Here is a 27756-nt window from a genome sequence, read left to right as displayed (position 1 = left end):
TGCTTTTTAGTAACTACCTATTGCTGATATGTGAAATGCTTACATGTGAAAACCCAGTAGAAAGTAAGAGAAGTGTTTGTCTAATCAACTGTAACATGTTTAGGACATTACATAACCACCATACCATGTTGCTAGAGGGTATTTTTACTATGTTGTAGCTTATAAGTTCCTATAACTATTTCTTACAAGTTCAGCAGATGACAGTGGCATATCCTAATTGTTGTCATTATCAGGCACAGAAATATTTTTGCTAAAATTGTAAAAGGGCTGGAAAATATGTTTGTGAGTTCATGTAAAGATGACATTAAACTATTTAAAAGGGAAAAAAAGCTTTCTTCTTCCCCGGGTGTTTTTTTGGTTTATAATGGGAGCACTGGCTGGATCTTTCCATCTGCTGTGCTGGCTGTTACTGCAGATGGCCATAATCTGTACATATGGCATGTGCATGTATCAACTGAAACCAGGGTTATCTTGGTGTAAAAGCAGGCACACAACAGGAGCTCGGGTGCCTAACACCACACTGTTGGTGAAGGGGGTAATTTAGAGCATTTTCATTTTCTATGGGATATTTACATAGAATTAGGGAAAGAAGTGTTTCCTCTTCGCTGAAAAAGAAGCAAAAAAAAAAAAAATCACTCAGCTCTTTTATGTTAAATTTTGGATCTGCAATTTCTTTGGAATCGGGTGTTAGGCTTTAGCTGAGCCTTGAATTTTTATTTTTTAGGTTTTAGTTTAAATGAGGACAGCACCAAACTCTCATAAACTTTACAGTCAGCCTAGCTTTGGAGTCCCTGCTTCTAACTCAGACCTGGAGGAAGGATTTTCTCATTAGAAAATGGCCTTCAAGTAGGCATATAATAAAATAAAACTCTTCGGAAATTAACTAGTCTTTAGATCTGAAGTTTCTGGTTAAGTCAATCTCACATCCATTAAATAGTTGCTGAAACTCATAATAATCAAAGAAGGGGCAAAACCCCTTGTCATCAAAAGCAGGACTTTCTGGTGAATCAGGTACTCACCAGGCAGTTAAGCTGTTCTATACCTGTGCTGGTGCCCAGTTAGCAGTGCTGAAAACTTCTGGTTGAATATTGGCTCACGAACCAATGCTAAAAAATCACTTTCATAAAGTTTTAAACTTCTGTATAGACTTAGAAAAATACTCCAGTATTTACATGGTGTGCAGAAAAACTCTAAAAGCAACTCAAAATTGCACTTATGAAACATTTAGCAACAAGTGCCTGGAAAGAAGTCATTGGAAAAGCAAGACATGAAGAATTTATCTGATAGAAAATGAAAAGTGTTTTTAACATTTCCTCTACCTTTACTAACATCCTCTGTATTACAGATTATTTGCAACATTTTCTCATTCATCAGACAAGCCAATTGTCAGTACAGAGAAAGTCATGACTCTTACTCCGTTTTCCCTCCTTTCTTAGCATCTACTCCACTGTTCTTTTTTGCTAACCTTTCTACATTGCTTGTATTAGAAAAAGGCTTCACAGATTCAGCTACAGGGCTAGAAAATGAAAACATACTGACTTTAAAAGGGTTGCTGCCACTCTAATACAACTTTATAAGGTGCTGCTTCTTTTTCTCTCTTATTACAGGTTTGTTTTGTGAATTTAGATGCCAACAGAGATGATTGCAACGATGAGCAAGTGAAACAGGTAACTGCTTTGGTCTTAAAAACATGCACGGTGGATCTAGTCAGGCACACTAGGACTCTCCAGTAAAAATACAGATGAAAAATCTATGAAGAAATCAAAGCCAATCCTAGATTTTTAACCCTTACAGAGAGCAATGCATAAGGAATCTGAAATTGTCTCAACACTGGACCATGTTACATAGGATTACTTATTCCCGTCCTATAAATATGTAATGGATTGTTGCAGTCTGAATTCACAGCAGTTATATAAGTATATTTCTTGCTTTTATCAGAGAAGTGAACATGGACATGTCATGCATCCTTTTTTTTTTTAATTTGGCATAATACTACATAAACAGAGTTTCTGGTGTCCTGCTCCGCCACCAGTTTCTGATTCCTTTCTCTGTCCTACTGCCAAAAAGCCTTTGAAAATCTTCCACTCATATAGGTCTTGTTCAGCTGAGTCTTAGTCAAACTCCACATAGGTATATATGGTCTTGAAGAGGGGGGTCTAGATAAAACAGAACTAGAGGTGTGTTTTATCTGTTTAACTGAAAGTTATGAGGGTAGGAAAAAAGGGATTTATAAGAAGTAAAAAAACCCCCTTGGTTATTATACAAATGCTGAGACAAACTGCATCATGATATGATATTTAAAACACATTACCATTCCAAAAAAAAAGCAGAAGTCACATTCTAAAGATATGGCCTGATGTCAGTTTTATGCTTACATCTTCCTTTATCAGTTCCTTTTCATCATCCTGGCTTGGTGCCCATGTTTGACACACCAATAGCGAAGCAAGATGTAGTGAGTAAACACAGGTAGTATCTCCTGACAGTACCCAGGGAGTTCCTTGGTTAAACCATTACAGTTCATTTGCTGAAAACACTTTTAGCTCATAGAACAACCAGTGCTGGGACCTTGATGCCTCCTGCAAGTCATTCATTAGCAGGAACAGTTTTTCTCTGCTGTTTTCTGCATTCTGCATCTGTGAAAATTCAGTTGTCAAAAATAAATGTGCCATCTTGCAGAAATATTATTTTTCTATTGAATCAGCAGGTTAACTGTGCAGAACATCTTGAGAGGTTTTACTTTACTGAAGCCACAGAAGCACTGGTTGTCTTCTAATGAGCAGTGGTTTTATTGTTGTTTAGAGTGTTTGTTGAGGAAAAAATATAAGAGGAGACACCAAAAGTTTCTCTCTCAGTCTTAGAACTAGACATCTGTTACTCAGTTTTCAGTGTAGGTAAGAAAAATTCTCTGCTAGCACAGGTGCTATGCATTCTTTTCCAAGAGGAAACACCCTCATCCCCATTTTTGTGTATAATAAGCAGGTTTTGTAAATTAGCATTGAGTGGTGTGGAATTTTATACAATACACTGGTGTGGTGAAAGCATTTCTTAGAAGAATTTTGAAGACGGTAGCACAGCTGTTGTTCATACGAAATATATAACTATTTACTAATAGGTACTTGGTTTACTAATAGGTACTGCTAGGATTTTGTGTTAGATTGAACCTTGGACTGGGTTAAACTGAGGGTTTTGTGTAAAACAGTGATGTTTCCAGACTTCTTTTTTTTTCTGAACAAAAGGTAGAGAAGTGAAGTAAAAGATATGTCAAATGCCGTAATTTCCTACCTAAGAAATCTGATAAAATGTGGCAATTTGGGCAGTAGAAAAATAGAGATACTTCAGGAAGTGTTTGTGATAACAGAAAGGTTATAATTAAAAAAAAAAAAAAAAAAAAAGATGAGAACATTTTTATACTGCAGCGAATCATCAGACTGAATTGAAGCACTGAATTCAGTTATGTCACATAAAAATACTTAGACTCATCTGAAGATCAGTCCACTGAAAAGTGAACTGTTCCCCAATACTGATTTAGCTTTTTAAGCCAGAAAGTTTTATTACATCTAATTCAATCCAGGGAAAAATAAGAGTACTGCAAGCTTAGTATTTTGAGGATGAAAATAAAGAACAGTGAAGTATTGTTGCCTTGGTTAGTAACTGAAGCAGATGGCTGGGTACCCAAGATCTGCACTCCCTGAAGGGCTTTGTCACATGTTCTGCACTAACACATGGACCGTGCTAGTGCAGAAAATGGAGGTGGTATTTACTCTGCTCCTGCTGTAAGGGGTCAGCCTTGGTTCTCTGTTCACAGAACAAGCACACCAAGATCCTTGGCAGAGACAACTGTGCTCTCAGAGTAGGTGTTGTCTTCTTGGCCTCACCTTTGTACACAAAGGAGCACAAATGTCCCTTGCACGCACTGGGGGAAGTACAGATCTCCTGTGTAGCATCACTGATGCTGTGACTTACTGCTTTCACCTCTAACAAATACATAACATGTAGGGAGTGACTGTGTCATTACAAATGGAAGGTCATGAAGGTATGCAGTGTAACAGCAAAGAAAGGCATATTTCACATATCTCTGACATTTCTGTCGTTCCATATTTAGCATTGCATCAATTTGGTCGGCAATTTCCAGGTAACTTCCACTGGTTTCTTGCTGGTCATATGCCTAGAGGAAAAGAGGAGGATGTGCCCTGTTCTCATTACCATACCTACTGAAGCTTTTCTGTTTCAGACCATAAGAGAGATACTGTTTTCACAGTCTCTAAGGAACCCACATGTCATAGGAAGCATCTAGATGCACCTGTCCAATCAAGCTGTTTAGCACATGACAGTGTGAAGAATGGCAGATTGTCCTGCTGGACACTTGAGCAAAAGTTTACACTGTCATCCTTGTCTTGTCTGGTATTTCAAAAGAAAGAGAATGTGCATTTTAATGCTGCCAGTTCTATTCATAATCTACTTGAAGTAATCCTTTCAAGTGAGTTTTCTAAAGGGATGCCTATAAGTGATATTTCATTTTAATATTTATAACTGTGCAACTCAGACTTCATTACCTGAGAGCAACATCTCTCTTTCATACTACAGAAGTTGATCAGTGTCTCGCCCAATCTCCCCAAACTCATCAGTTCGATGAACGTACAGCCACCAAAGGAAAATGAAATAGTCCTGCTGAGTGGATTAACATCAGGAAACCTTCAGGCCGATTATGAAGTTCCCCAGGTAGGAGTCAAACTAATCTTTAAGATCACATCATGCCTGTGAAGGATGGAATTTGGAAAATGGGAAAAAGGAACCTGAAAGCAAAGACCTGAGATCAATTTGAGATGAGTGGAAGTTTGCAAACATACAAACAGACTTTTGTCAGACAAATTTAAGTGTGTGGTGCACGGTGAGGGGACACACTCCATGTACACAAAGATAGCTAAGGGATCCTGCTGTTCCCTCTGGATCCTGCAGACGTCTGGGTTGCAGCTGGTAATGCTTTAAGCCACATTAGCACTTGATCCTTCAGGGAGGGTAGGGCCAAGTCTGGTTCAATTTCGTAGCAGCTATCTAATCTATCTTTTCTGTTTTAGCACACTAATTTACCTGGTTTTCTGTTCAGACATATTGTTCAGGTGGAAAGGAAGAACAGGCTAATAAACATGTTAATCCAGCATAACACTCATCCCACTCTCTTTATTAGTAGATACTTGCTTTGCATTCACAGTCAAAGACAAAAGGTCCAGGATGGGGCCAGCTTATGTTAGATACTGTGCAAATGCCCAGGGGGTCCAGGGCATCTTTTGCAGAGCCTAAAACTTTCACCTCAGTCTAATCCAAAGTTGGTCCCACCCAGCCTAACTCTTTCCTGGGAGCCTGGAGTTCAAAGCACAAGATCACAAGCTGCAGAATCTTGGGTTTGGTTCAGGGTACATCCATACAACAAGCACGGTCCATGCAGAGACATCGACTCAGCTCTGTCACTGTATAAATCTCCAACGGTTTTAATATCAGTAAAATGAGGATAACAAGAGTTCCTTCCTCTCAGTTTCTGTCCAACTTTCAACTTAACTGTACAGCTTCTCTAGGTAAGACAGTTGTATATAAAGGCTGAGGACATTGTGCACTGGACCCCCATTTCCAGTGGGAGGTTGTATCGGCCTGAGATAATGGGGCTTTGGACAAAAAGGGAATGAGAGTAAGAGCAGCAAAGAAACAAAATAAAACATTATTTAAAAATGGTCTGCTGGAGCAACTAAGGGTGACCTGCTCTACACAATCTTATCAGCTGGTATTTACAGGGCTGCCTTCAAACAAGTGTTGCAACTGAAATTATCCTGGAAAGAAATTCATGCCCACAAACAATCCCCGCCAGAGAGGTAATACTGGGTAGTGTGAGGCCATTAATAACAGCATGTCAGATGACTAACATCAAATAAGTCTGTCATTAAAACAAGAAGTTGATTGAAAACAAACAACTTGGCAATTTCAACAAAATTTCCAGGTATCCCCTGTGATACAGCTGGGTTCTCTACTAAAACACTTGTATAACAAAAGCTGTCATTCCAAGGAGTCTTATTTTGGCATACATGTAACCGCACACTGTTACTAACATTGAAATGACAAATCATATCACATCTTTGCAACAGAACATTCCTGAGATATTTATAGAGAGAGAAGCTTAAAATAAATCTTATTTTTTAATTAAATAACTGAGATTCTTTTCCCCTCTAGTGTCCTTGGCTGGCAGATGTCTGCTTGGTTCAATGTGCAAGGGGGGACAGGAGAAACAGCGCAAGCTGCATCATTTTTGAAATAAACAAGTTTCTGATTGGACTTGAGCTCGTTCAGGAGAGGCAGCTGCAGATAGAAACCCGTGTCCTAAAGCCCGAGGATGACACGAACTGCTCCGTGTCCTCAATAGAAGAAGATTTCCTCACGGCCTCCGAGCACCTCGAGGATGACAACGAGGCTGATGAATATAAAGCTGGTAAAAGCAGGGGGACTGAGATAATTCTGCTGTTGTTTATACCGCACAACAGCTATAGCAATGCTCACAGAAGTTGCACTCATACATATGAGATTTAGAAAATGGACAGCCATTCGTATTTTTAAATTTTTGTTCAAAGACAAGATACCTGGCTGTGCAGTAGTTTTACAGAGCAGTAATGTAGTACACAGTTGTGCAGCTCTTTTCTTTTTAAAGTCAGAAGTTACTCTGCAAAAACTAATTTTTTATTTTTCTTAATAGGTCATGAAAAATTAAATGTTTCAGAAGCATCTTCAGATGTCAAAAAAAATAAAGGAAAGGGATTTGAAAACATTCACTATAGAAAAGCCAGGTTGCCATTCATTCTTGAAGGGAACTGTATTAATAAAGATAATGCAGCTACTCAGGTCTCTGAAACTGTGAATCTTGTGGCAGAAGATGGCATCTCACAACCTGAAGATAAGTCAGACCAGGAAATACTGTGGCAGAAGGAATTAGCTGAAAAAGGTACTTCATCATTTAGTACTACTGATTTTACTAGTGAGGTTGAAAACTCAGCGCTCAAGTTAGAAGATGTATCTGTAACCAAAATGGCTAAAGAGGAGCTGGAGCCTCTGGGTGACCCAAAAACAAAACAGAGCAGCAAGACAGATGGGAAAGATGGTGCAGCTATCAGGAAAACTGATCCTCCCTCACAAAATGAGCAGGCGACCACAGGTCAGTATGCCACAAATTTAGCAGAATCTGTTCTGCAGGATGCATTCATTAGACTGTCACAGTCTCGACCCAGTTTCAGTGAGGAGGCTGCAGTCAGCATCTCTGTAGGAAGCTCCTGTAAGTCAGAAGATTTTTCTGCTTCCCGATCATGGAACGAACTTCCAAAGATTGTCATCGTGCAAAGTCCAGACAGTTCTGAGAATGTACCTGACTGGCCAGGGTCTGCCTTCCCCGGCCTGAGCCACTGGGCTGAGGCAGAAAGCTCTGCTGAAGTTTCAGATTACTTTGAGGAAGAACATTCAAATGGACATGACCAAAGTGCACTGGAAGTGGCTCTGGCTTGTGCAGCCACTGTCATTGGAACCATTTCCAGTCCCCAGGCAGCAGAGAAATTCCGCCAGGACCAAGAAGTGACAGACTCTAGAAGTGGAGTGGCTGCTAATGAAGAGGTGCACACAGCATCCTCACAGCTCCTTGACGACTGTGCTGGCACAGAATACTCGTTCCCATCTGCGCTCTGTGGCATGACTCAAGTAGCAAGTGCTGTAGCCATCTGTGGCCTGGGGGAAACAAAGGAGGAGAAGTACCCTGCAACTTCCAGTGGACTTCTGTCTGCTGCTCAGGCCTCTGCAGCCATTACTCTGCATTGTAGCATAGCTGTAGGAAGCAGCATGGAGAAGCTGAATGAAAGCATTGCAGAGGCACTTCTCAAAGAGGCATCCGTAATTCTGACCAAACCCAACACATACAAAAATGTAGGGCATTTTATGGAATCTATAAATGGGAAAATTATTGAAACAGCAGCAAGACCACATATTCCACGTGCTGATGGAGTAATCAGAGATGAACTTGCACAAAACTTATCCAGTATTATTCTACGACATTCTATGGAAGAGGTTAGGAAGAAGAGACAGCTACAACCCCATTCAGAGAACGGCTCAAGTACACAAGACATTTTCACAGAGACTGCAAACGAGTTGCTTTTTAATATAATATATTTCACTTGCAAGAAAATGAACGACATCAGGCAAGTCGAAGAGTGTTCTCCTCTCTTTCCTGAGGGCACAAAAGCAGAGAAAGTAACCAGAGCAGAAGGATGGCCAACACTGGCAAGAGCAGGTGAAACTTCACACAGCCCCCTTGATCACTCTGCAGCTAAGACATTTGGTACATCCTACAGCACCAGTACTATCAAAGATCTTGAAAAGGTCACAAGCACTTGGAAAAGTAATATCAAAGATGTAAATAGCAACAAAGATTCCACATTGAATTCAGAACCAAGTGGAGATACAGGGCATAACACACTTAGTGGAAAAATATCTCCCAAGAAGAGATACCTGAAAAGAACTGCACGAGACTGTTACAAATCCCCAAATCAGAGTAACAGTCATCATCAGAAGAAAGACTACAGATCATTTTCAGACAGAGAAAATACCTTTGCAAACAGTGAATGCAGGCACGGTGTTCAAGAACAGCTGTCTTCCAGTGCCACCATAAATACAGAAAACCAAGCCAAGATTAAGTGTGATTCTGTGCTAAATAATGATGTTCAACTTAGCTTGTCTTTATTAGGAAACCATGTTTTGCTTCCTTCTCAGCCTGTGCTACAGGTGAAAAATTCAAGGGACAAATATTGTATAACAGATTTTGCAGAAGAATTGGCAGAAACAGTTGTTTCTATGGCAACAGAAATAGCTGCCATTTGTCTGGAAAATTCAAATGGCAAGCAGCCCTGGTTCTGTGCATGGAAGAAAGGCAATGAATATCTAGTGACCCAGAGTTTATCATGCAGAACCATGAAAAGGAAGAAGGAAACCCATACCAGTGGTTCTGTGGTTCGGAAGCACAGGGCACCTCGACTTAGTGAGATCAAAAGAAAAACAGATGAGCATCCTGAGCTAAAGGAAAGATTGATGAATAGGGTAGTAGATGACTCTATAAACCTTGAGGACACACCAGACTCTGTCAACCTCTTTGCAAATGAAGTGGCTGCCAAGATCATGAACCTCACCGAACTCTCCATGGTTGATAGCATCTGGCAAGGTCCAAACCACCCCAGGAACAGACTGCACTGTGAAAGATGGAGCCGAGCCAAGGCCTCAAGCTGTGAGAGCATACCAGAGGAGGACTCAGATTCCAAAGCCTCTTTCAATACCCTAGGCCTAATGAACAGCTTCGGTCACTCTCTGAGCCAGACAAGTTCTGTCTCAAAGCAGTCTAGTTGTGAAAGCATTACAGATGAATTTTCAAGATTTATGGTGAACCAGATGGAAAACGAAGGAAGAGGTTTTGATTTATTACTGGATTACTATGCAGGAAAAAATGCAAACAACATCTTAACTTCTGCCTTGCAACAGGTAGCCAAGAAAAATGGCCATCTTAATGTAAGACCAAGTTGCCCATCCAAACAGTCCAGCACAGAAAGTATAACAGAAGAATTTTATAGGTATATGCTAAGAGAAATCGAAAAGGAAAATAAAGATAATCCACCTTCCTCTCGGAATTCAAAGGACTGGTGTGGCAGTTTGCTGGCACCCTCTCTACGGTCACCTTTCTGCTTTCGGCAGTCGTCGATGCCTGACAGCAGATCATCAGGCTCCAGGCTTACAGTGAACGTTCCAATTAAGGCAAATTCCTTAGATGGGTTTGCCCACCATCGCCAAGATTCCTTAAGTGTCCAGCCTGTCAGTGCTGTGGCTTCTGCGGGGCTCTGCAAGTCTGACTCGTGCTTGTACCAGAGAGGCAAGACTGACCAGATCACAGATATGCTGATCCACGAGACGTGGGCCAGTTCTATTGAATCGCTGATGCGCAAGAACAAAATCATAGCAGATGAGGCAGAGGCTGCAGAGGCTGACCAGTTTTACAGTGATTCTCCACCACACGTGGAACAATATGCAAAAAGACTGGCTGCAAATATTGTTGAAAGTGGTAAAAGTTTAATTGTGGTCCAGCAGGATTCCTTTGATTATACAAGCCGAGAACACATGCTGGAAAGCAAACATCCCCAAAGCATAACTCAGATACAGTCGAAACCCAAAATGGAAGAAGTAGATGTGGATGAGGAAAAAGAGCATGTGAAGAGCCCTGGAAGCTTTCCTGCAGGACAGCACAGGGAAGTGCCTTTAATTCAGATAGAAACTGATCACCGAGATGAGCCAGATAAAGACTTGGAGTCCTTAACTTCATGTGGCCCATCTGGAAAGGGGCATCAAAGCAAAGAAAAGCCTCCAGAAGCTGTGGATGGGAAACACATGGTTTCCAGTTCCCCGGTAAATAGGTGAGTGACAAAACAGCAAATCAGCCAGCACATTGCTTTGGTCTTTGGTTTATTTTCCCAGTGAGAGTTATTTTGATAAAGGAAGAAGAGAGGTACTTTTAAAGAAATAAACAGGCTAAGTTTTGACTACAGGTTTCTGTTGGCATAAAATCACCCAATCGTGTGTCACAGTGCTACTTTTCTGGAGAAAACTTATATTGAATATGACATTACGGTTTTAAGATTTAAATCTAATACTGCACAGACAAGTTCTCTCTCTACAGACGTTTAAGTCTCGCATAATCAAGACAGGAAAGATGGACAAAAACTTAAACTTTTAGTTAGCACAGGCTGATATCTGAACTAAAAAATAGATAAATAAAAATCAGTGCTAGTGTATAACAGAAGATAGCAGGATTTCACCTGTAGTTCTCTGCTATGCTTGTTGCAAGTAACGTTTTGTGTACCTGGAAACAAGACCAGACTTCTGAGAGCTTGAAGTTCAACTTTGTTTTTACAGTCTGGAGCTACAAATGATAAAAATTCTTTAGTGAAGGAAATAAAAGAGTAAAAGTAGGCCTCACCTCTTTTAGTTCAATACTTCTCTGGTAGAATTTAGATAGGGAGAAGAAGAGCATTTTGTTTTAATGCTGTTTCATGGAGTTTACATCACAGCTTACCACCCTCTCCTTACAGCTGCACTCCTTTTGTTAAGAAATCTGCAGCTTGCTTTGGTTAAGGTAAAGTGTGAGCCCAGTGTGAGAGTGCAGTGCAAATGCAGACGATTGCTGTGGGTGCTCTGAGGTTAAGGGAATGCTCGTTCTCAAGGCACTGCCTCTTTATCACTGTACTTCATTGTATCTGTTACTTTAATGGTATCCAAACTGCCAGTCTCTTGGAGCACTGCAGCACCCCATTATCTCAGAGTGGCAGAAAGAGTGCAGGTGCTAGTGTTAGAAACCATTTTGTAGCTCATTTTATTCTAGGCAGTGCTCTGTTTTGGCATTTGACAAAGCTCTGCTTGAAGTGAGAAAGCACAAGTGCCTTCTCTCTTGAAGTGAGAAAGTACATAGATTGTAAGTACTTTCCTGTGTATGGCAGCAATTAGGTGGATAATTACCATGGTGTCACTAGTCTTTCATACTGACTCTCCCCCACTAACCTTCCTCTTCCTTAAAATGCAACCTGCTTTTAGTAAGATAAATTTAGAAATCCATCTATTGGGAACCTTAACGGTTTGAAAATGAAGTTATTTCTGCAGTTTACAAGCCCTTGCATAATTTTTCATTTCTTTGAAGCAGAGCTCCCAACGTGGCTATGACATGTTTAAAGCAATAGGATTGGTAGGGCAGAATTAGTAACTAGAGGCTACACGTGCATGAGCCTCTTGGCTCAGCAATGCTGTGCAGTTCAGTTCAACTTGCCTCTGTTTCTGTGCATCAGCCTCATTTGCAGCATGAAATGCAGAGTTCTTCCAAAGCAATCTCAAATAGCAGCTGCCCAAGTGCACTCCAGATGTGCTCATATCCCTGCTGGGAAGACAAAGCCTCCAGTGGTTCTTCACACAGATCTGAACCATTTGTGGCATGGCTGTCTGGACTAAGTCTAGGCTGAAGTGAAAACCTAAAAATATATATAATGTAGCTATAAAAGCATCAGTAGAAATTGCTTTGATCCACTCCTACTGCCTGAAATTACTTGCTAGTTCAGATACAGGCACACAGGACTCCAGGCAAAATATCAAGCAGACAGAGTCAATTAGAGGGGGGGAAAAAAAAAAAAAAAAAGCCATGCAGGCCTTCGACGATGAAAAAAGCTGTTTCTTGTACGTAGGTAGTGCAACAGAGCCAGTCCTGTCACAGTTATACAGAAACTGTTCCAAGTGACTGTTCACAAGTGGGGAACTGTCAGTTCAAAGCATCACTGGTGTGAGATGTAATTGCATAATGAATCAAACAAAACCCAAAATGCCAAGAAACAGCGCCCACACAAATCTCTTGTGGTTTGGACCAGGTTTCAGGAGCTACCTGTCCTGTACTAAGAACGTGAATAGCACCCCTGCCCTGCCGCCTGGCTGCTCAGTGCCCACGTGTCAGAGAGTGTGGGGGCAGAGTTCTGTGCCCGAGGGCTCAGGGGTGGGAGACACAGGGGTTTGGCAGAGCTGACTGCCAGGGGGAGCAGAGCTCCAGGCAAGCAAGTCCCATTCTCCCTGCACAGGCTACATCTCTGTCATCCAGCATTAACGCAACAACTGAGAGTGAGAGCTTGGCAAAAAGAGATATCCACAATGACATTGTCTCAGTATATGCCTAATCAAGGTAATTACTCAGGAGCAATAGAATTTCTGGTGTGATCTCATGCTCTAACTGAAGGCAGATGCCTCAACTACAGAAAAAGGTCTGAAGGCAAGAACTTCTGTAGAGAGGTTCTGCAGAGGGTTCAGTACAGAACATAACATTGCTTTAATCCCTAAATTGCAAATGCAGACTATCATGTGAATATAATGAAACTACAGTTGTGCTTTACTTGTTATTCTGGCACTACAGTGATATAATTATTGGAGGGATTGATTATTATTTAATTTTCTTTGAATCAAAAGCCAAGTTTAGCTCTGAAAACTTAGCAAAAAGAGTTTCTTTTTTTTGTTTCTGTGTGTGTTTGTGGGAGCACGTGTACATATATTTGAAATACACACGTGTGACATATGTCAAGCGTGCAGAATTAGAAAGCGTTTTTCCCTTAACCTTGTATTTTCTAAACTCAGTCTGGGCTCCATCTTCAGTCTGGTTTCTGACTACCTGTCGCAATATTTTGTCCTTCCCCAGCCTAAGCAGTGAAGATCCTAAGGATATGGCAGGCTCAGAGTCATTAGTGATTCACAACCCACAATACTTTCCTCCTTTCATTTCTTTAAGTTTATCAGAGTAGAAAACCCTGTCAAGAAACTTATTCACCTTTAGCAGGACAGGGATTTAGCAGCAATACCTATTTCCAAGAAATGCTGTCACTCTGCACTAACATATATGACATATTTCAACCACTGATTGACTGAAGTGCACTAAGCAATAAACCTTTACAGTGATCAGGTTTTTAATACATGTTAAATCTTTTTGTATGAGCTAAAACTTTTCTATGCATACTTAAATCTAGAGTTTGTGTTTATTTATTGCAGTCATAAGAAAATCCTTTTTTAAGAACATTTCAGACCATATGTTCTACTGGACTGTATATATAAATTATAAGCTTGTCCAGTCTTTTGGATCTCTTAATTCTGCAGCTTGGTTGACTTTAATGAGCATTGCCTGAAGATTGGTGGCAGCAGTTTGTTTGCCTATATTACAATATCAATGTGCCTTCCCTATCACCCTGCCAGCAACAGTCCTCAGAGCAGATCGGATGCTGAAATCATAGGAGAGACAAAAACAGCTGAAGACTTTCCAACCCATCTCAGCAGCAGTGAAGAAAGCACTGGTAGCTGGTCCCAGCTTGCCAACGATGAGGACAATCCTGATGACACAAGCAGCTACTTGCAGCTCAGTGAGCACTCCCTGAGGTACCCACGTTGTCTCTTCTCACTCTACAATGGGGTCTGTCCACCCAGCCAATGATTTGCCTACCCTGCATCAGCAGTGAGAGGCAACAGCTCAAGATTTCTCAGAATACTGTAAAGAATGTCTAATGGCAGACTTTATCTCTTTATTTTTTAATAAGGGGAAAAAAACTGCCCGCATTCTGATTCTCAGCCAGGTCTTTTTACTACTGGTGAGTAGCTCGATTCAGACAAAGAAAAAACCTCCTGGCACCACTGAAGTGTCTCAGTCCTACAGCAAAAAGGCCATTGGACAAGTTAATTGCTACAGTCTTTCTTTTGATTTATTTGCTACTGTTTGCATAATGTTTATTTTGGCACCTCCTTAGCCAGGATTGATGAGGCTGCCATTCCCACCAGAAATCCATGCACTGAGAACAAAGATTGAGCCCTGATCTGCTTAGGCTGGCACAGGGGTTCAGGTTAACAGAGGATGACCAATTTTTCCCTGAGTAGACATAAATTCAAGAGCTCCTACTGCTATGTGCTGATTTTGTTCCAAGTCAGGACAAATGTTTGAAAATGTTATTTAGTCCTTGGAGTTCATATAGAGCGATGGTAGTTTGACTTTCAGCCCTTTCACAGCATCAAATTGAGTAAGGTTTTTTCCTTCACATGCTCTTAGACTATGTTTTAAAATATTATCAAGTAATTACATCTTTCTCTTGAGTATTAAGATGACAAGGAGGGAAGACATTATGGTAATGAAGCAGGGAAAAGAAGGAGTCTGTGTCAGAGAGCACTGTTGGCTGGCTGAAATTACTGAACAAAACATGGCTGTCAGAGCAGCTGAACATTCATCCTGTTATTACAGTATCAACCTTTAACAAAGTCCTTGGTCTGAGAGAGCTGAAGTATTGTGCCTTTAGCTCTGCACTGGAACAGAAATTGCTACAGCAAGTCTGAATGCATGGCATGCTGACAATGTCTCAGAACACCCTGATGGGGAGAGGAACTGTCTAATCAATCCTTCTAATGTAGGGGAAAATACTATTAGTTCATTTTCCAGTAAAAATTAAGTGGTTCAACATGACTTGCCACACAGAATTTGTTCATGGTAATTGAGTTGCAGCCAGCAAATTCACAACCTGTCCATGAGATTATTTCAGTATCTGCATAAACATTCACTGTCACATTTATAATGATGTTATAAAGTGGTACTATTTTTTCCAAATATTCTCAAATGTGCTACTTCATCCTTGTGAAGAAGCCAAACAGAATACTTCTGTGTATTTGTGGTCCCAGTGAGCATTGGCTTTAATTAAAATCTCAGTGTTTCAGAGTAGTCAGAAACATGAGGGGCCATCTCTGTACCTGTGGGTTCCATCCAATCCAAAATAATATTTGGGGTATGATGTAATAGACTGAAACTGCTGCTGGTTACCAGCGTGGACTCACCTTACAGGTAATTATATGATGGGCAGCCAGTGCCTTGCTAGAACTCCCTGTGTTCAGAGGTAGCTGGATCTCTGCAGGTTTCTTGCAGGACATCTCTGGACCTGCTAATCTTTCTTTTCAAGGACTCACACAGACTCGGTTTTTGTTTGAGGCCAAGTGTTCATTGCATGAGCCATTCCCAAGAAGAGAGTCCACTTTTTTCCCTCCAATTTACAGCATCACTTGATGCATTGATGCATTTGATACATGCTCCATCTAGAATGACTTTAATAAAAGACTCGTTAATTTGAGCAGACTAGTGTGCTTCATTCAGGGAACCACTTGCTGAGCACAATTGATTTTATGGAACAGGGTTCCTCCCCAATTTGTTTTGTACAGAAATAAATTTTTAAAAGATGTATGGAGACATGTTCAGCACAGCTTGGCACTAATACTTAAACTTTTGCCTTGTCAGCAATGGCAACAGCAGTACAACTAGCAGTCTTGGCATTATGGACCTGGAAATTTATCAGGAGAACGTGTCATCTTCTCCTATGATTAAGTAAGTAGTCATTGAAGTGAGACTTGATGTTTAGTCCAATTTTAACTGCAAATCGTTCACACTGCCAAAACCGTGCCAAGCCCTGCTTTGCACCTGCTGCTGTGCCTGCCCATGGTTTCAGGAAAAAGCACATGCAGGTGTCTGTGCAGAGTGAGGGCACCAGACAGTGAAAGATTACAGGAAAATCCACTGAGGTGGATCTCTCGGGAACACAGATCCATCAACCACCCTGTCTACAAGACAGTTCTCTGTAGTTTCAGTTTTCTGTCATATGAACCTTCTTCTCTAATAACTTCAAATATTATCAAAACTCTACTGTAATACCAAGTAGGGTCAAGCAAATAAGGATCAATTAAAAGCAATTTTTAAAAATCCAATAGCATTCTTTCCAATAATAATAACAATAATAATTTGGCCCACAGTACATCTTACCTGTTGTTTCTGGGAACGTTTCTACTGAACATGCAATTCAGTTATCAAGAGATGTGCAAGTACATCCTGCCTAAAGATCCTGGTACAACCTGCCAGCTGGTGAATATCATTATGCAGCCAGGGCACACCCACTGCACAAACGTATGGACTGCACATCACATACTGAACATGACAACTTCCTGAAGTCAGTGACGTCAGCAAATTGTCACTGCAAAATGCAGACATTGGAAATTCAGCATTTCCACCCAGGTTATGAGACTTGCTGTGTCTTACCATAATGTCATTTGCTTGTCATTACATGAACTGTAAAGATACACAGATCCTGGTGAAACGTAATACATGGCATAACTAACACAAATGCTTCATCCTACTACAGAAAAATGCTGCAATTCAGCTTTTCCTGATTTACAGATTAAATAATGAAATATATTCAGCATTTTATTGTTTCATCCTATGTAACCTTTTTCTTGCAGTTTTCTGGGTCTTGCACTGAGGGAGAAGTTTATTCATCATGAAGTAATTTTGTAGACTGTTCCTAAGTATGACTAATAAACTTTGTTGTTGTTTGTTTCTAAGTGAATTAGTAGAAGAAAAGGGTTTCCTTAAAGAACAGACAGAAAACACAGAGGGTAAGTTGAACCATATCAATTAAAATATACAGTTTGAAGATAACAAAAGTAATTGCACAGTAACTGGTGGGATTATTCTTCCAGAAAGTACTTCTGAGCTTTCAGTGGGAACAGCCAACTGTCAAAAGGACCTCCTGGTGATAAACTTCGATCTGGAACCAGAGTGCCCTGATGTGGAGCTGCGAGCCACCCTGCAGTGGATAGCTGCTTCTGAACTTGGAATTCCAACCATCTATTTTAAGAAATCTCAGGAAAACAGAATTGAAAAGGTAGCGTCTACAGAATTGGGCATACTATTAATGTGTGCATAACTGTGGCAGTTATGATTTATTGAAGCTATTGAGCTTAAAAGCAGATGCAAAAACATCTTCATTACAGCAAGATGGCAATACTACTGTTTATTAGAGAAAGGAATGAGAGGACAGGTGTGTCAGAACTTAAGCATGTGAAATATATAGTTGATTGTCTATGGCACAAGCAGATGTCACCATGAGACCTTCTCCAAAGTCTCTATGGCATGCTTTGATTAATCTGTTCACTTTTTCATATTAATGATACATTAAATACCAATGCCCAAGGCAGAATTAACAGTCCTTTATGTGGCTACATTTGAAAGGCCACACATAGTTTACATGGAGTTTAAGTACAAAGCTTTAAAAAATAAAAACACTGGTGTGTGGACATCACATGTACAAAGTTCTGCTACGTGGTCACTATAATGTGAGACATTGTTTGGACTTAAGATTTTCAGTCCTTATGCGTGTTCTGCCTTGCCTGCAACACTGATCAGGGTGGCCTCAGGTCGGTCTGAACTTGTGCCTGGCTGTTCATAAATTGCTGCAGCTGGGGATACAGCTTTTGAAAGCAGAAGTCTCTTTGCAAAGAGAAGTGGACAGACACAGATCACTGAGAAACCTTCTGAGGTGTTAGTCCAAGTCAGAGCCAAGAGCAACACTGAACTCCAAAACAGCCACAAGAACTGCAGACATCATTCATTCCTGAATGATCAGTTGGTGCTCCTTTGTAGACACCACCAAATACCAACCCCAGCATTTCAGGAAAGATCAAAACAGACCCATTTCCAAGATCAGCAAGAGCAGCTTAAGCTTTAAGGCTTAAAAGCATGTTAGTATTTAAGTCAATTAATAAAAAAGTATTACAAATCAGTATTTTGGTCTCTTATGGGAAGATCATTTTGAGCAGCAGAGATATTGTTTGATTTTCTTGAGTACATGCATTTGGGAATCATAAACATAATTTAAAATGCATTCAACAGCAACAGTCCAAATTGCATCTAATTAAAGAAACAGCTGTCAGCTTTACCCATGTGCTTTGGCAAACAGTTAATTCAATTGCAAAAATACTCTAGGGAATAATGAAGCACATCCTGCCTACAACAGTGTTCTTGGAAATCACGTGTGTATTAAATATCATTAAAATACATATTAAAAGTTTAGGCTTCAGTATGTAAATAGCAAACAGCTACACTAACTAGAGACACAATCTTTTCTTGTGTTGTTTAAAAATGGAAACATAGAAGGAGCAAACTAATTATTGTGAAATTCAGAGAAGTGAAAAGCTTTGATTTTCATTTATGTGCTTCAGAAAAAAGAAGGACCAGATGGATGACCCTGTAAAGCCCATTTTTAAGTACAAAGTGGACAAAACTTGGGATTTTTTTACAGCTGCCTAAGAACATATATTTAACCTCTGGTTTCTCTGGAAATTAAAAAAAAAAAATCAAATACAGATATTCTCTATGATTCAACAACAGCTGTGACAAATGTCTTCATGTGACAAAATTTTACACAAAATTCTTTCTCACCAGTACTATGTGAATATTTTAAATACTATGGGATGTATATATGGAAATACAGAAAATTAAGTGTAAATTAAAATATAGCTAACAGTCATGAAAAAATACTTTTTTAAAGATGGACAGTCACACTTCCATTATTTTGACAAGTTGTTGGTAACAAGGAAAATAGTGATCCTTTAGCAAACTCACTTCCTCTGTTGTTACTTTCATTGCAATAAATCAGAAATAATTGACAGAAGCAATTAATTTAGAAAATGTCATGAGAGCCTATCAGTCTTTGGGGAGCTATGGAACTTGAGAAATGAAGTTTTTATAAATAGAAAGAAGGCTGATGGTGCTGTGCACCGAATGGTGTCCACTCCCTCATACAGCTGTACATTTAAAAAGGGTGGGCTAACAAGGGTTTGTGTGCATGCATTTCACAAAACCTTAGAAAATGTTCACCAAATCCTAAGTGTATTTCATTGTGGTTATTTTTATTCAGTTTCTAGATGTTGTGCAGTTAGTTCAGCGGAAGTCCTGGAAAGTGGGGGATATCTTCCAAGCCGTGGTGCAGTACTGCAAGCTCAGCGAGGAGGGCAGAGAGATGACACCCAGCCTATTCGATTGGCTGCTTGAATTGGGTTAACAGAGTTCACTGGTTCAGCATTTCTGTTTTATTCCAGTTTAAATAAGCAGTGGTTTGTGTAATGCTCTGATTTCTGAACATCACTGAATAAAATGTGCAAAGATGTACAAACTCTAGAAGAACATCACAAGTCCGTTCCACAACTGACCCAGGAACAAAGTGAACCCAAATTTATTGTGTCTTTCTGTGTCATGAGGGACTCTTGATATGTTGTGCTATAGGATGCACTGTACAATGAGGGGATGGATTTTTAGCCTTCTGAATTAAGGAACTACATAGTAAAGGCGTAATTATCTAATATACTCCATTTTCATCAATTTGATTAAATTGGTCAGGTAAAATGGGATAGTACACTAACATTCAGTTTTAAAACAGCACGATATTTGTACAGTTTAACTGTTAGAGTGTGTTTCAGAATGTCTGGAGACACCCTTGTCCCTAGATAAGTAATATTTATCATTTTTTTTTAATCCCCATAATCTGCTAAGGGGTAAAAGCTTTTGAACCCTTAACACCTTTGCAGTTAGACAGCACAATAAAAAGCTGCTGAAAACACATTTTCATTTCTTCCCATGTGTTTATTTCTCTTCCATAGCTGTTCGTGATTCCTGCAATCTTCCCAAAGAAGATCCAGTCTCTCAGTTACTATCCTTATAAAACTGATTCCTTTTCCCTGGGAAGAAGTGCAGTTCAGTCTAGCTATACCTGGTAGATTCCTGCACACAGCTCTGTGAGCCAGAGCAGCAGCTCCCAAGTCCTGTCCTGCCCCAGCCCTGCCCTGCAACCTCGAGCGTGTCATTTCACCTCTGTGCCTCACTATCCCTGCCTGGCCAAAGGGAATAATGATAGTACAATTGTTACCTAAGGGGCTTCTGTTGAAAGCACTATGTAACATTCTACATATCAGTTAAAAGCAGTGAAAAAAGTACTATTTTAATTCTAGTGTAATTGAATAAATTGTTAATGAGGTGAAGAAATGCATATCTGAAAAGAGCATCATCTCATCCTAAACATCTCAGTGTTAATTTTTGTAACTTACAAGAAAGCAAAATGTTTGTTAAAATTTCAGCAGACATATGTATTCATTTTGGATATAACTGTTTGGACCATATGTGAGAGCTCACATTCCTATAGCATTTCTATAATTGTTTGATAAGATATACTCTGCTATCGTCCTGTTGAGATGATCTGTTGGTATCATGCACTTAGTGGTACATTCTCTTGACTCTGCCAAAGAGACTGGGTTTGAATCTAAAGGAGAAAATAACTTATAACATCACAGCTCATCTGCAATTTTTTTTTAAATACTTTTCATTTCTCCTACCCAAATAGTGTAATAGAATACCTGCCTGCTATTCCCAAAAAAAAATTTAATAGAAGTTTTATTTTCCGTATAACAGTATATGCTTCTGTAATATTTCTTGGGGAAAAAAAAAAACCTATCCTTTTGCACTAAATATTTTTGACAATTTTTAAGTAGTTTTAAATAATTTATGAAAAAGAGCCATATTCTCAGTTTTATCTTTAAAACCATTATGAATCTTGCATGATTGCATCACTTGTTTGTTACAAAGTACAAATTGTTAGCCAATCAAAATCTAATGTGGAGCATTGAGTAACATGAGTAATTCTCCATCTACTCTGCAGTATAAACAGAACAGGAGAGGTCGCTTTACAGTCAAAATAAAGGTCAATTATTGCAAATACTGAACATAATTCTGCAGTCACTGGGCCAGCCCTGAAGAACTGCTGAACATCTGTAACTCCCACTAACATGAGTGGCAACTCTGAATGCTCAGCAATTGTGAGGCTGAGAGTTAAGGAAAAGCACCAAGAGATATAGACTTGAAGTGCTTTGTTTGGTTAATAAATGGAAAAGTGTATTTATTTTTAAGCCAAATACAGTTAGATGTCAGTATACAATTTTTTGTTGTGATAGAATAAATGTTTACAAAGCACAAATTATCATGACAGAGTTGTAACAGTGTGATGCAGTTTCTCTGGACAGTAGTTCTTAATGTTGTAATTTATTCAGAAATAAATTTATGTTATAATGTGTGTCCTCTTTGCCTTCCTAAAAAGTCCACAAATGAGCTATGGATTTTTTGACCTATTAAATATTTGCCTGCCATCCCTGGAGCTGCTCAAACTCTGCTTCTCAATGATAAATCTGATCCATGGCTCTGACCAAAACAAGTCAGAGCAAGTTCCAGGTCTTACCTCCGTGCCAAAGCTACTCAGGGTTCCACAATTCATTCAAGAGATAAAAGGCTAAACATAACATTCAAAATATCAAAATAAAAAAAAGATAAGTGATACACTGATTGCCCAGAATAACTCTCAACATACAAATCTCTCTTAGTGCTCACTCTGGCTGCTTTCAGTACCTGCCAAAGTGAGCAGGAGGGTGGGGAGACAGGAGTTCCCTCTCCTTGTGTACTGCCCTATTGCCTAGATACAACAGTATTTCTACTACTACACAGAAAAGGAAACCACAACTTTGCTGACTAAATCAGAAAAGGATTTGTCCATCCTTAATTTTTTTCAGCGTTTTTTAGGAGTGGGCATTAAATACAACGAGATGAGAACAACATACTACATACAGCCTTAGATAAAAATCTCCCTCTACATGAGCACGATTCAGGTTTTTAACAACATGGGGGGTGGTTGCTCACTATCTTTCACAATAAAAACCAGGACACAACAAATTAAATTCACACAAGCCAGATTCAAAGCAAACAAAAAGAGATGAGAAGTTATCAAATGAGAGGATGCAAGACTTGTACACACGTTCAAGTGGGAGCTGGAGAAGTTCTTGAAGATGTCTCAGGAGATGCCATGGCCATCAGAGGCCACCCACAGGAGCAGCAACCATGGCTGCAGTGCTCCCATTGCTGAAGGCAGCTTCAGGGGAAGGTGCATTGCCACCCAAGGGTTGATTGTACCACCCACATAGTGAAGAGCAAATTTTAGCCTGTAGATCTGCTATTCTTCAAAAAGCAATTCTACTGTATTTGAATTAGGTATTTAAAAACTTCATTTTTAATTTTGTTGCGTTTAGAGTTCTTTTAATGTTGAGATTAGAAGTTGGAAAACTATAATCTACCTCAATTTTTTCATACCTCTCAAGGTTTACATAGTGTCTTCAAGTAAATTAACTATTTTATTGTGGTCTATGGTAAAAACAGTCTGTTAAATTCAGTGGGTAACTTTTCTGAAGAGGCCATTTTTACTGTTTCTCTTCCCCTGTTTCATGCAGAGCTGCATGACAGAAAAGCATAGGAATGCCACTGTGAATCCTGAACTCTAAATTTCAAAATGTCAGAGGGGGAAAAAAACCCACCAGTCCACTGAAATAAAGAACCCACATGACCTACCTATATAGAACAAATTGCAGCTCAGAAGGAAAGCACATCCATACTGGCCAATTTAAGAATTTGAGTCAGAGCCATTCCTAAGACTTTGCCACATATGAGCAAACCTATAATGCCACTACTTCAGTTTTTCCAACCCACTCTGAACCCAGTCATCACAAGGAACAGGCCCTCAGAAGGCATTTTGCAGTTGTGCAGCATTTAGCAGGACAGACAGTTATATTAAACAGCTGGACTATCAAACTAATTTAAAAAATTTGCAGTGAAGACACGTCTGGCTGATGGGTACTGCATCCTCCTCCCAGCTTCAGCTGAGAATTAGACAGTAAAGTGCAGCAAACTGGAAAAAAAAAAAGCCTTATATATTTCCATATCCTTTCACCAACGACCCGGGAAATGCAAGTGATCCCACTGAAGGAGACGAAAAAAGAAATCCACACAAAATGCCACTTCTAAAACATGAGTGGGTGTGAGTATTAGTGTCATCACCTATTCAGAAAGAATTTGAATCTCACATGTCACAAGTCCAAGTACACATCGTGTGCGTACATGGAAATCCCCATCTTTGTGAAGTGTACGTTCTGTCCAAGAGCAGTTACATGACACAAACTTCTTTCCCAGAGAAACAGAATTGTATGTTCACAGAGGTTTATCCTGAAAGGATTTCAAAGGTCTAAAGGACAGAAAGAATACAGCAAATAGGATTTCTACAGTGACAAGCCTTACTAAAGCACTTCAGGGCTCTCCTGAGGTAATCCTTTTCAATAAGGTCACAGGGAGCCAAGTTTGTCAGCATTTCAGGGTAATGTTGAAAGCCACAGTTCACTCCAATTACATAGTGATTAAAGTAGCACTTGAAGAGTATAAGGTATGTGGATTTTAAAAGTACCAATTAATAGAGTGATAACACACAGATTCATCATTTTGGCTGAGGGACTAAAGCGGAATCAGAGAAAGGAATAAAGCTGCTGCAAGACCCACTGTATGGTCCAGGAAGACACATTTATGCAATGCATTCCTAACGTGTACCTCTATAATTTATTAAATCCACATATGAGTAAACCAAGGTGCAGAGAACCTAAGATCAAAGCATTCATAGAAAGTATCTAGAGTACTACTGAAACTCTTACAAGGTGCCGAGCCAGCATCCTTTCCAGCAGTGCTGTGAATCACACCAGATGTGAAAATATTTCACATTTGAGCATGAAATTTGGACAACTTAGCCTGAAAAGCAGTTCTACACACTGAGGAATCTAGGAAGAATCAGAAATAGAACCCAGATGGCCTCCCAGTCCAATGCCTACTGTATGAAATCTCAACCCACAATTTGTGCAAAAATAGGACAAGAGCTCGAAGCCAAAAGCTATTAAAGATGTTTGATTCACTAGCATAGTATAAGAAAAAAAATCATAAAGGAAAAGGCAACAGGAAGAAAACCAACCTAATCACAGTCCAAAGAATATTTTTTTCTTTGTGATAGTTACACAGCAAGTCAAATTCTAGTTTTTAACTACGTAGCAGTAACTGTATACATCTCATTATAGTAATTTTCCTCCATTTTTGTCAGCTGGAAATGCCCCAGATCACAGGTGCACATCAATCAAGGGACACTGGACAATTCTAAACCAACACAGAACAGCATTGCCCTTCCCGCCCCTTTCAATTCCAACTTACTGATACACATTTTTTACTTCAGAAGTTTTTGCACAAAAACCCAGGAAGCACCACAAGCATTAAAGAAACATTTGTATCAGCCACTTTGCCTACTGGTGAAAATTTCATTTTAAATGATCTGCAGCACACTGCTTACTTCTCCCACAACACTGCTTGAAACAACCAGGAAATCTGCCAAGAGATGACAGGCACTTTCGTTTCTTCATTTACACACAAGGATAGTGGCAAGCACTCAGAGGTAGTCACAACACATCAGCATTAGCAACTTCCTTCTAAATTTAACATCATTTAGAAGTCAGGTCCACAATCACCCAGAGATACAGATTAACAAAATACCTCAAAGTTCATTCTCTGCTGTACATTCCTATTCTCCGTCTTTGCCTCTTGATCCTTCTTCCAAGTCTGCTGGAAGAGACCAGTCAGTTCTGCTCCTTCACTAAGCCTGCAAAGAGCAACTGCCCTTCCAGGTGCTCTCTTAGGACATGGAGTGAGCTCTGCACAGGTGAAAGCTATTGGCAGTTGCTGGGAGAGGTAAGCCCAGCTAAAAGCTCGTGTGCTGGTAAATTACTTGCAGGAGTTTCTCATCCACTTCTCAGTTTATGTCAGGATCCTTGGCTTCCAATCCTTGGTAAGCAGAGGTTCTTCATGCTGGACTTAATCTTTAGGCCAGGATTCCAAGTTGAAGTCACCACTGATATTATATTTTTTTTACCTCAGTTCAAAGTAGGAGACTGAGCAGAAAGGAATGGATTGAATGGGAAGATGTGGGTCAGTATGAGAGGGGTGTTTAACTACAGCATGCATGTAATAGTTAATAGTAAGGCAGCTCATAAATGGCTGCTGGTTTTCTCCAGAAATATGAATGGGACACTGTATTACAAAAAGAAAAACTGGCATTTTAACTCAATATTTTATTACACACACAAAAAAAAAAATAATACAAAGTACTCAAAGGAAGTGCATACCACCACTCCTTACAGAACTGAAATTATTATACTGCTCTATTATTTTTTTTTATTAAAACAATTGCAAGTTAAAAATTACACATAAAGAAATTGAGCCATCCTATGCATTCATTCTCACTAATCAAGATTTCTCTCAGGTGACTGAGACAGCAAACCAGATTCTTCTCAGTGCTACTCAGTCAAGAGGCAACATGCACAAATTGAAATACAAGAATCTATTCCATTTAAACATAAGAGGGGAAAAAAACCCCTACTTTTTTTCTTTACTATGCAAGTGTTCAAATACTAAGCAGGTTGTGTAGAGAAACTGTGGAGTCTCCATCCTTGGAGATATTCAAACCCACATCAGTCCTGGGCAGCCTGTTTGGATGACAGGGTGCTGAGCAGGGCAGGCTGTTGTACTAGAAGACCTCCAGTGGTCCCTTCCAACTTCTGCAATTCTGTGATTTCATATCTAAATCAAACCTATCAAATCTAGATAACTGTTCTACTTCAACAAAGAGATTAAAAGAAAACACATCTGAAAGGCAGAGTTTATTGACTCTGAAACTCAAAGTAGGCAGGCATACGTCAAACTGGATCCTTCCTTTTCTTCAGTCAGTGCCAGATTCTACAGGAGTTATCCTTGCTCCCTAGTAATAAACACACATGGTGAAGGAATCATTTAGCTGTATCACACAGTCTATCCATTTTTGTTAATACCTACATCAACAATGTACCCAGGAGACACATAAATATTTTTTTCTCCACAACTATCAACAGGCAGCAGGATCTAGGGCAGCATTTTTAGCTGAAATCATCCTGCATCCCCTGACTTCTTGTCTGAAATGAAGGAAACCTGACCAGAGTTCAGTACCAAATACACAAAAGGTGTGCTCCCATTTAAAAACCTTTGCTTTTTGCTCATCCACACCTCCCTCATGGCAATACATTGTGAGAAAATGGCTTAGTCACTGTTCTGGTGCTGGTATGTGCCCACTGGAGTGATGGGAGGGCATGCCCATGCCTTTGCACAAATTTGTCCATGGCCATATTCTCTTAAACCTCAGTTCGAAAGTGAATTTCTAGATTTTCTTGACTATACTGTAAGTTACTGCTGGTACCTGCATTTGGCATACGGCCCCAGGAAAGTTTTCAGACTTTTTTTTACCATAACAAGATTTCAGATGTGTCTCCAAAAAAAAGAAAAGAAAAATGGAATATACTACTTACCTGTAATGATTGTATCACCTTTGTAGTTGAAAGCACAGGAGAAGATCTCATCAGCATGACCTTCTAATATCTGAAGGCAGCGTCCAGTAGCAGCATCCCAGAGTCGAGCTGTTTTATCAGAACTGGCTGTTAGTATGCAATTGCCTTTGGGGTTGAAACACACCTTTAAAAAATACAGAAATAAGTTATGTTACTTAACAAGTCAGTATGCCTAGAGAAAGAAGCATATCAAGTGACTGACAGATGAAAATAGAAAGCAGCAACTCTTGCATAGTTTTTTAGCTAAAAAAGGATCGTATTCCACTAGAGTCATGCTGGAAAACTTCTGTGGCTGAAAACTTCGTGTATTTACAAAGGCCTTATATAACATGACCTTACTACAGGATCGTATCTTCCAAATATCAAGCCCCAAAATCACAACTGGTAGCAAAAGTAGCAACTTTATTTAAATGTTATTATTATTCCAATGTAAAATTTATACGTATTTTATAGAGTTCTACATTAAATAACATAAATTTCTGTAGTACCGGAATTTGCACTGGAAGCAATTAATTTTATAGTAAGTCTTTATGTTTGATAAACATTCACTGCCAAAACTTCATGGATTTCCAGATAATCAGGTACATTTTTCCAACACCAGAAAATACCAGTTTATTATAGAATGCAAAATTGCTTAATCACTGAGGGCAAAATGTCTTTTACCCAGAAATTCAATTTCCAAGTAATAACCTTCCCAAGTGGTCACATCTCCACAGAATACCTGTAGAAATACATGGCCCTTTCCACATGCTCCCAGAGGAGCAGATTCTCTCTTCAGCACAGAAATCATGCTGGCACTAAGGCCCCTGATGGAAGCTGTCTCTAATCCACCCTCTTGGCAGCAGGGGTTCAGACTGTCCTCAGTGTGAAATACTGCAGTGATTTTAGCAACTGAGGAAAGACCAATCCTTCTGAACTTAATATTCTCTCAGCGAAATGATTATAATAGACAAATCAATAGAATGAAACCACTTAAGTTTTGTTCATTAAGAACCATCCTAGATTCAA

General features: G+C 39.6%; 2 protein-coding genes across 14 annotated transcripts in view; one reads left to right on the top strand and one right to left on the bottom strand.

The window, feature by feature from the left end:
- The window catches only part of SPHKAP (SPHK1 interactor, AKAP domain containing), a 66083-nt gene extending 44541 nt beyond the window's left edge, over positions 1-21542 (top strand). For 7 of the 8 annotated variants that reach the window (XM_032119020.1, XM_032119023.1, XM_032119022.1 and 4 more), the window contains 9 exons: positions 1608-1667; positions 4585-4719; positions 6217-6472; positions 6734-10469; positions 13822-14001; positions 15890-15976; positions 16985-17037; positions 17122-17306; positions 19341-21542. In XM_032119020.1, coding sequence (XP_031974911.1) covers positions 1608-1667; positions 4585-4719; positions 6217-6472; positions 6734-10469; positions 13822-14001; positions 15890-15976; positions 16985-17037; positions 17122-17306; positions 19341-19484 — 4836 coding nt within the window. In that variant the 3' untranslated portion in view covers positions 19485-21542. The remainder of the gene's footprint in view (positions 1-1607; positions 1668-4584; positions 4720-6216; positions 6473-6733; positions 10470-13821; positions 14002-15889; positions 15977-16984; positions 17038-17121; positions 17307-19340) is intronic. The other variant, XM_032119021.1, reaches the window with a different exon arrangement.
- Positions 1-27756, bottom strand: part of DAW1 (dynein assembly factor with WD repeats 1) — a 269838-nt gene that overhangs the window by 224240 nt on the left and 17842 nt on the right. For 4 of the 6 annotated variants that reach the window (XR_004241998.1, XR_004241999.1, XR_004241997.1 and 1 more), the window contains exons 12-13: positions 26710-26872; positions 24869-26129 (exon numbers count right to left, since the gene is read on the bottom strand). Coding sequence is in view for 2 of the 6 variants with exons in the window: in XM_032119028.1 (XP_031974919.1) it covers positions 26095-26129; positions 26710-26872 (198 nt within the window). In the remaining 4 variants the exon portion in view is untranslated. Of the gene's footprint in view, positions 1-24208; positions 26130-26709; positions 26873-27756 lie in introns of those variants that run through there. The other 2 variants (XM_032119028.1, XM_032119029.1) reach the window with 2 other exon arrangements.

The sequence above is a fragment of the Corvus moneduloides genome, chromosome 10, assembly GCF_009650955.1.
Source record: "Corvus moneduloides isolate bCorMon1 chromosome 10, bCorMon1.pri, whole genome shotgun sequence".
Taxonomy (NCBI): Eukaryota; Metazoa; Chordata; class Aves; order Passeriformes; family Corvidae; genus Corvus; species Corvus moneduloides.
This window is presented reverse-complemented; position numbering and strand designations above follow the sequence as displayed.